Source organism: Alosa pseudoharengus, unplaced genomic scaffold, assembly GCF_046254945.1.
Source record: "Alosa pseudoharengus isolate Yale_2024_CS ecotype anadromous, Long Island Sound unplaced genomic scaffold, YU_APseudo_1.1 YU_APseudo_1.1_scf_23, whole genome shotgun sequence".
Classification (NCBI taxonomy): domain Eukaryota; kingdom Metazoa; phylum Chordata; class Actinopteri; order Clupeiformes; family Clupeidae; genus Alosa; species Alosa pseudoharengus.
The window spans coordinates 12,301,969-12,311,968 of NW_027468685.1; the positions used below are offsets into that span (position 1 = coordinate 12,301,969).

The following is a 10,000-nucleotide window of genomic DNA, read 5'->3' on the forward strand; positions in this document are numbered from 1 at the left end:
ACAACAGCGTGACCGCCATCCCATAATGCCCTCTGGAGTTCTTGCCCAAAGCAACACAGATGCTTTGGAGTGTCTAAAACTTCATCGTGACCACCGAGCGGAAAGCTTGTGTCAGACCTTCATTACGGAATGTTGTTGCTCGCCTTCATTATTGACCCTGGTGTCAGCACAGCCCTTCTGCTTTGCCGTGGGCACTGGTCAGTTCGGTGGCCTGTGATCAATGGGCAGTTCTCCTGACTGTGATCCGTAAATGAGCTATTGATCAGGTGGGGACTGTGAGTGTAAGACGGATGGGTAGAGGAGAAGCCGCTGACCACTCGGACACCACGGAGGTACATGCCTCCAAGGACCCTGTCGCTGCTCTTCCCACATGTCTGAAAATGTGTGTGTGTGTGTGTCTGTGCGTGTGTGTGTGTGTGTGTGTGCGTTCCTGCGGCACTGTTAATGGACAGCATGCCCCATTCTGAGAGTCTGTGTGTGTGTGTGTGTCTGTTCCTACAGCCTAAAGGACAGACAGTGTGCCCTTGTCGGAGGATTTGTGTGTGTGTGTGTGTGTGTGCGTGTGTGTTTATGTGTGTTCCTTCACTCCTGAGGACAGACAGCATGCCCTTTTCTGTTTGTTATGTGTGTGTGTGTGTGTGTGTGTGTGTGTGTGTGTGTGTGTGTGTCCTTGTCTGAGTTCTTGCCTCAGCTGCTGCCTCTCCGTGTGTCTGAGAAGTGATTTAGTTTGAAATCATCCCCAGTGCTGCCTGGCTGGACTGGCCTGATAGGACAGTGGATTTATATATGTGAAGACGTCATGTACATTCCTCTCTCTCCGTCTCCCTCTCTCTGTACATAATCTTGTTTGTTACGGTCCACAGTACTTCTGTGTCAGTATGTAGTCTCTGCCCCAGTATGTATTCTCCTTGATTATACTGTATATTCACATTTTCACTCCTCTCTTCCCTTCTCTCTCTCCGTCCCTCTCCCCCTCTCCCATCTCCTTCTCTGTGTCCATCCATCTCTTCTCCTATCCTTATCTCCCTCTTCCCCACTCCACATCTCCTCCCCTCCCTATCTCTTTCCCTCTGTCTCTGCTTCTCCCCCGCTCCTCTCTCTCTCTCTCTCTCTCTCTCTCTCTCTTCCCCCTCTCCCTATCTCTCTCCCCTCCTCCCCATCTCTCTCTCTCTCTTTCTCTCTCTCTCTCTCTCTCTCTCTCTCTCCCTCTCTCTCAGTGTGATCCAGGTGAGGCCACTAAGCTGCTGTATGACCTGCTCTACTCCGAGCCCATAAAGATCGTCCTCATGCCCGGATGCAGCTCCGTATCTACCCTGGTCGCCGAGGCAGCACGCATGTGGAACCTCATAGTGGTGAGTCACTGTGTGTGTGTGTGTGTGGGTGTGTGTGTCTGTGTTTGTGTGCGCGTGTTTTACGTGCGTTGGACCATCAACACTCGAGCGGATGACATGACTTAAAGAAAGAGAAGATTTATGTTTCTTAAAGCGATGGTGGGAGAGGAGTGAGAGGAGTGGCATCAGCAACATGCTGGTCCATCAAACCCATCAAGCTCCTGTTTGAGACGTTTGTTTTATGCTGATGTATTCTGTAGTGTGATTTGGAGAGCTGATTACACCCCCTTACTTTTCTTCTGTATGCACGCCTAAACACATGATGGACGACATGATTTATGTTCCAGAAATAGAAGAGCACTCCCCTCTTGCACTTGGGGGAATCCTTGTCACCGTTTTGAAGGACATTTTTATTTAAAACTACAGCCCCTCAACTGCAATTTTTCAAGACCACAGACTTTCCCAAGTGTCAGTCTCCTGTCTCCAGACAAGAACTCTGACAACAAATGAGTCATACAGGGATCTGTAAAAAATAGTTAACACAGCAAAGTTGAACTCACAAAAAGTTCCCCCAAAGTTGCCTTTGATTTTGCCTTTAAATATATACTGTATGGAGATCATTCTTCAATGCCCATGAACACTTTTGATTGAATATAGATGAAGCTCAGAAGCCCATGGTTAGCCATATATCCTCACACACAAACCCTTGAGGAAAGGACAAGAGGGTAAGTCAAGGAAATAAACAGGAAATGGCAGGTAGTTTGAAAAGAAGGGCATCAACAAGTTGGTCCTCCTTGGTTCATGCATGCTACTGTCACATTGATTAGGGATGTCATACAATGATGCCAAGACACTGCCTGGTACAAGTGACCCAGTTCAAATCCCCACTCATATGTGACATAATTTATATATGTGTTATGACAGCGTCACCTCGAATGAAAGGCAGAAATCAAAAACAATGTAAAGAAAATATAACTGGGCGGCAAGACCTGTAGTTTTGCATCGAAGGTGGGGGCCAGCTGACACTTTTTGATACTTTACTGATTTTCTCAGACACTACACACACACACACACACACACACACACACACACACACACACACACAAGCACCAGACACTACACACACAGACACTACACACACACACACACACACACACACACACACACACACACACACACACACACACACACACACACACACTCTACATCCACATGTTCAGTGGTGACAGAGCTGTCATTATTGGAACCATATGATATTGTTTTTCTAGCTCTCTGCTGAAGTGGCCCCACTCTACTTTTGACTGAAATTCGTTCACTCCATTTTTCATTAGGTCTATTTTTGTGTCTTAGAGTGGCGGGTACACATGAGCTTTCTGACCCAAATATCCCCCCAGTGGTCCCAATACTCCCAGACAGACCCATAGAATCATACACACACACACACACACACACACACACACACACACAGACACACACACATACATGTACACACACACACACACACACACACACACACACACACACACGCATACATACATACATACATACATACATACATACCGTACATAATGTACATACATACATACATAAAATTGCATGAAATTACAAAAATGCACAACCTCACATTTGGGATCACTTTTTATGGTCCTTTCCTCTGCAACTATATATCAAGGCAAATCATGTTTAATTTAAATCTGCACTCACAGATGCCTGCATATCCATGCAAAGTAAGGCATGCAAAATATTATACATGAGTACAAAATATTGTACATGAGTACAAAATATTGTACATGAGTATTGTACATTCAGTGGCATTCCGAGTAAAATAGCCTTAAAGATATCATATTGATTTTAATTTTAAAAATATATTATTGACTTCACAGTACAATGTATACACATGACATTGTGGAGGTAAAGGGTAATTTAGCACATCTCTGTGTTATGGTTGTCCCATACTGTATCATTCTTGGTGCATCATTCCTCCCCATGATAAGAATGTGTCATATTGCGACCCTAATGATATAGTTAATAGATAGATAGATAGATAGATAGATATACTTTATTGATCCCCAAGGGGAAATTCAAGGTCCCAGTAGCTTAAGACATCACACACAACATACACTACAACATAAGCAGGATGATAAAAAAAAACAAATCCACATGATAAGGACAGTAAAATCAAGGATCCACAATGTACTAAGGATGTATAAGCATGAGGCGCTTGCACTAATAAAACATTTACATATGTGCTGCAAAGTGGGCCGCTCATGGTTGGAATGAGAATAAGAGCGCCAGGAGGCGGAGTTCAAACTTGCTGCTGTGTCATAGTTGTTGTGTTGGCATGGTCATAAGCTGATAGGACGCGTGGCCATTATCACAAAATATACCATAAACTACCGTAGTTTAAAAGTCTGTGTCATCCATCTATAGGTTTAAGTCTATATCATCCATCCCTAATCTGTATTGTGATGCAACATGGATAAAGCTGAAGTCCATTTACAATAATACATACAGTACAATGCCACAGTTTAGTATAAACTTTTTACACACACACACACACACACACACACACACACACACACACACACACACACACACACAAACACAGGTTTTTAGGTCCTCTCACTCCAGCTGTCAGTCACCAGTGAAATTGTGTATTCAGGTGATGTGTGAGAATGTGCATGTGTGATTGTTCATATCTGCTTGTGTATCAGTGTAGTCATGTGGCCTGTGTGTGTGGCGACTCTGTGTGTGTGCGAGTGACTATTTGTACGTGCGTGCATGCATGTGTGTGTGCGTTTGTGTGTGTGTGTGTGTTGGGAGGTGTGTGACTGTTCATGACTGCTAGTGTGTGCTCATGACATGTGTGACTGTGAGAACGTGTGACTGAGTGTTTGTGTGTGTGTGTGTGTGTGTGTGTGTGTGTGTATACATGCGTGCGTGTGTGTGTATGTCTGTGCGTACTTTTGTGTGTGTGAATGACGTTCGTGATGAAACAGCTTTGATTTTACAGAGCTCAGTCTCACACTCAGCCGATGTGATATATAGCTCATTAAGGTTGCGTCATCATCACACACATTTTCATCTTCCTTGTCGGTGTCTGCCTTTTTTGTTTATTTTGTTTCCGTGTCATCCCCCTTTTATTCAGTGTACCTTCGAATCTGTTTTTGATTTGTGTCTCCCCCTCCTTCCTGTGTGTGTGTGTGTGTGTGTGTGTGTGTGTGTGTGTGTGTGTGTGTGTGTGTGTGTGTGTGTGTGTGTGGCTGTGTGGCTGTCGATGTGTGAATTCCTGCCCTTGTTCCTCTCTCTTCTTAATAAGCCCCTTCAGTTCCTGCCTCTGTAGATGGGAACTGAAAATCTGTGCAAGCATGAAACCATCAAAGAGGTGTTCTTCCCCTTCCCTCTGCCGTCTCTGTCTGCTTTGGTTTCATCCCTAAGCTGACTGATGCCTGGAAAGGTGTAATGAATCCCTCTCTCTCTCTCTCTCTCTCTCTCTCTCTCTCTTTCCCTCTCTCTCTCTCTCGCTATCTCTCTGTCATTCTGTCTCTGTTCACACTGTTTCTCTGTCTCATCCTCTCACACCTCTCTCTCTCCCTCTCTCTCTCTCTCCCCAACACATCCATTCTCTGTCTAACTATATGGTATAAACCAGCCTCCTGAATGACAGTTATCTGTGTGGCTGACTTCTTCTCTGTTCATGGTTAAAGCTGTGCTGTAGCGTTTCACTCTGAATTACAGTCTACGCTGGTTGGCTGGGAGGGGGTAATAGCAGTGTGTGAGTGAGCGAAATAGCATGATTTCAGCTATGAGGAGTTAGGTTTTTTTAGGGTTTCTAGGTTTTCGGTGGTGAAGGAGCTTGATTTGGTTAGAGGAGATTTTTGTTTTGGGCAAGAGAATGTCTTGTCTGCATGAATTATAGACAATGCGATTATTCTTCCCTTGAGCTCCATAGAGTAATGAACTCAGCAAGAGGGAAAGTGTGCAGGGCCAGATACTTCCTTATCCTCCTCATTGCTTCAAACAAGGTAACAAACTGCTTTTCCAATGTGCCTCAATTCATCAAAGGCCACACGATGACTCAAAACCCTGAATGTAACTTTGCTCATTTTGTAAAGGGGAAATCTCATCTCATCCGGTATTTAAATTTTAAGTATGACTAATGTTATGCAACCAGTGGGCACGTTATAACAATGTGGGTGGGTGAAGGTCGTTTATCTGGTTGCCAAAAATAGAGCAACCAGTTTAAGTAGTAAAACTAATGGTGCCATGCAGGGGCCTGACTACTGAACGGCTTTGGCACATGCCACCCTGTACAATTACAGCTGCCAAAGCAGCATTGCAGTGTGCAGGAATGAGTGACGGCTGAGCAATTGAGGTCGGGCAGGCAGTACTTTGGCTGCATCTGAAGAGAAAATGATAAAGAAGAGTGGCAAGGGCCAAGATATTTGATGAAGGCAGCACAGACGAGAATAAAATTGATAGAGGTGAAAGAGCAGGTGAGATTGGCTTTTCTAAGTTAAGTGTTCATCCTCAGAGTGAATGTATGCATCAAAGGTAGGGCGTAAAACTTTAAACTCTCAGATTAGCATATTTAAATAAATGTTAAGGAAGGATCGGTAGCTTAGCGGTCGCGTGTTTGTGCCGCATGTGGGACGGAAGGCCACAAGGTCATTTCTTTTTTTTTTTTTTTTTTAGTATATTTTTGGGCTTTTTATGCCTTTAATCAGATAGGACAGTGGAGAACGACAGGAAGTGAGTGGGAGAGAGAGTCGAGGTGGGATCCGGAAAGGACCACAGGGCGGGAATCGAACCCGGGTCGCCAGGCGTACGGTGCAGGTGCCCCGGCCAGTTGTGCCACAGCTAGGGCCTCGAGGTCAATTCTCAGTCCCTTTCCCCATCGCTCGCCATTTGATTTCCTGTCACATTTTTAACTCTCATTTTCAATGAAAGCCAGAGAAAAGCCCCAGAAATGAAATGAAAAATTAATCATATCCAAGGGGTACACGTTTCAGAACTTTAGCAGTTCACTGAAAAAAAAATGGAAAAAAAGAATCCTATGTGAGAACTCAGGGGAACTTCCATCGACTAAGCCTTTAACAAAACTCTCTCTATGAATGAGTAATAAGAAGGGCAGTAAAATGGCTTCAGTTTATCTTACCTGTGGGGATTGGGGTTTACACTCATTAAAAAAAACAAGCATTTGCTTCCCTTGGGTGGCATCAAGCTTTATGCTTGTTGTAAGGTCCAGCAAGGGCAGTAAAAGGTGGTCTATGAAATCATCAAACAACAAACAAGCTTTACATTATGTATATAGGAGAAAGGCACAGTGAAGCTACAATACAAATGCGTGCTGATTGGGTGAGACATTGAGAACAGCAGAAGGAGCTCTGCAGCCATTAGAGAGGAGGACAAATCAACTCCTGAGAGCATTAGCATAGAAAACACTTTCCTGCTGTCTGTTTGGATTCACCTATCAGACCATGGACAGGAATTATAAGGAGCCCTGTGTTTCTATGCTGAATGAATACGAAAAGCTGTAGCTGTAGCTCTATGCATATGATAACCAGTTTTGCCATTGGATACATTTTGGGGTTTTAATGTAAACTTAATCTTTGCATTTTCAGACATAGTTTCCTGTGAGGTTTTTTGGATGGGACTCTGCGCCATTGCTTTAAGCCCTGTCAAGGACTACATATTTGCATTTTAATACGGTTTTGTGGAGTGACACAAAAAAGATGAAAACTTTTAAGCAGCCTGTTTTTTTTTTTGGAACCTAAGAATTTTTTTTTACGGGAGTCCAATTGTAGCAGCAGTGCACTCATAATGTCACAAATGACATATCCCATGCAGAGTCCACTTTGAAGGATGAAATCAGAGAACATCAAACCTTCGCAGTGCCCACAGGAAATCAAGGCCATACTGCGGCCCTCGGAGCCAAAAGAACGGCATTGGCTGACCCACTTGGAATTACGGCAGAGGGGGTGCTGGTCTGATCACGCCTTCAAAGGGACGAACAGATGGACGCCCCCTCCATGTCCTCTCTGAGTTCAGAGAGAGAGAGAGTGGGAGAGTGGGAAAAAAACAATGCAGACGATTCATTCATACCTTGCAAGTCTGAGTCCAAAGAGCTAACTAGCATGCCAATTAGATATAACAGAGCAGTTATATTTGAAAAGCTTTCATTTGAACAGAGATTGGATCACATTACATCAACACATTACACAAACATATTACAAGGTGACGGAGGAATCCCCTTAGAATTATAAGGTTCTATCTGACATTTTTGTCAAAATTGAGTTATTCACATGCTCTTATTCTGTGACACCTTAAGAAGGTGAGGTGAGGTGTTTCTTGTAGTTGTATACATTTTTGGACATTATATTCAAAGAGGTTTGTTCCGCTTTTCAGTAGAACTCTATGGAATTCTAAAAAGATCAATATCTCAGAACGTACTCAGAACGTAGATAGAACCTTATAATTCTAAGGTGGACGCGGAGAATCCCGCTGGGCCTTTTTCGACGACAGATGAGAAGCCAAATGAGCTCAGCTCACAAAGCAAGAGACGGTGTGCAGGAGGGGGGCAAGTAGGAGAAATGGACATCCAAAGGGTGACTCCTCTTCATTTCAGGGCTGTCGGGAGAGGAGCAGAGCCGCCGGCGCTTCTCAATGAGAGGCGCTGGACCGTGACGGCCACAGAGCCTCAGCTCAAATAGAGTGACCTGAAAGGTATAAAAGGCCAGTGGGCAGTATAATCACTTTGCTGCTGCCACAGACTCCTGTCTAATATGTCGGAGGCATCGCTGGGAAGGGTTTTAGTGAAACACCTACTGTAGACGCTGGGTATTTGGTAAACAACCGTCTGTTGGTCTTTTTTTAAGGAGAGGAATAGCATCAGCGTTTGAGCCCTATGCAGTATACTATGGATAGGCTACAGCACCTTGGATATAGATTACAGTTTTCTATAGGATATTAATAATATTAATATTTGAAAGTTGTTCAAAATGATGGTTATGGTTATGGGACTTTGCAGACGCAGAAGAGACACACAAATACAAATGTAACTTATTGATATTTGCTACATGTTTTTTTTTCTTACTTATTGAGCGATGTTTTCTTTTTAAAATGTTGTATTTGTATTTGTATATTGTATTTGTGCTTTCTGTGGGACTACAGATGTAAATTAGCCCAAGGCTAACTCTGGTGCAATGCATCAAATGTTTACATTTATGTTTTAATTGCACACTGTGCCTTACAAATAAATTGAAACTGAAACTGAAACAAAAACAACATAATATTATAATGGCAAGATGCTTGTAAACTGAACGTCTTAGTCTAAAGCAATCAATGACAGCACAGTTAACTCATTCTCTCAGTAAACAAACCCATCACTATTTTAGCTCAGTCCTCTCTGGTCTAGACAAACACTCCAACCATTTCGTTCCGCAATTGCACTCGGGGGAATCCCTGCTGACATCCACACTTGCTCACTCTGATTGGACACAACAGCCACTCGAACCCTCCGTTTGACCTGGGGGGGATGAGTCTACTCCAGCACTCACTCCAGTGGCCCATGCAGTTATGCCCGCGAGTCAGAATTCGAGTAAAATACAATATGTGTGATCTACACACAAAGTGATGGAGTTTGAAGGGCATTCGCTGAATTTTATTTATTAGCCTACCAAACAGAAATAGCAACACATATGAGACAATATTTGAACACAGCGAGGGGTCATTTCTTTGATTTTTGTTTTCATAAATCCATGGAAAAAATCTGTCAAAGCATTATAAAACCTTGGGGCTTTTGTTGTTGTGCTGATACAGTAACGATGAGTTAATTTTTGTGTTTTTTCTTTTTATTGGACTTTGTTGTTATTGTAGGATATTTAACAGTTTTCAGACATACACAAGAAGGGTGTTAAATACCTTGTGCTATTTCCCACAGTGGCAGTTCAACAACCAAGCCCATTTCACATTACACACAATATGTCGCAAGATTCTACAGCAATGCACAGTTGGCTTGTGGTAGTCACAAAGACGCCACATGTTGTACCCTGGATCAGGAAAGGCCCTCCGTCACAGCAGCAACATGCACTGCTACAAAAGCCTTGTTTGTCCTTCAAGGTTGTCCTTCACGGCACCACAAGTAGCCTGAATGCCAAAACAAAGGACCGCAGCAGACCTAACCGTGGGACACGTTAGAGAGACTTCAAGTACCACTCCAGAAACACAGCAACAAGATTTCATATCTCTGAGTCAGTTCAGGGGAAAACATGTCCCCAAGTAGTCTGTGAGTGCCTTCGCCGTAACCATTGGTTTGCCTTTTCAGCAGCCCCAGCAGCAACTCCTTTATACCTCCTTTTAGTCATTGTGCTCGAAAACCAGACAGAGATGTTGTGACTGACTTTGCTACAAAGCCTCTAACATCTCCACTGGACTTGTTTGTTCTTGCCCTATGCTGCACACACAGCTTGTACCTGCTTAACTGCTTCCCATGGATTTCACTTCTTCCCTGTATTCACAGAGTTCTTGATGACTGGATCCTTATAGTCACTGTGACATCTCTGAGTCATATCCAGACTGGTCTTAGCACATTTGGACTCCTCCACCAAGCTAGTCATTGGTCATTTCAAAATTCCTTTTCCATACAATGCTACCATACCTAGCCATTA

At 43.5% G+C, this 10,000-nt stretch overlaps 1 protein-coding gene across 2 annotated transcripts in view; it reads left to right on the forward strand.

Annotated features, from left to right (window-relative positions):
• gabbr1b (gamma-aminobutyric acid (GABA) B receptor, 1b) overlaps nucleotides 1-10,000 on the forward strand; it is a 93,911-nt gene that overhangs the window by 55,274 nt on the left and 28,637 nt on the right. For both annotated transcript variants that reach the window (XM_076301539.1, XM_076301542.1), the window contains one exon: nucleotides 1,218-1,352. In XM_076301539.1, coding sequence (XP_076157654.1) covers nucleotides 1,218-1,352 — 135 coding nt within the window. The remainder of the gene's footprint in view (nucleotides 1-1,217; nucleotides 1,353-10,000) is intronic.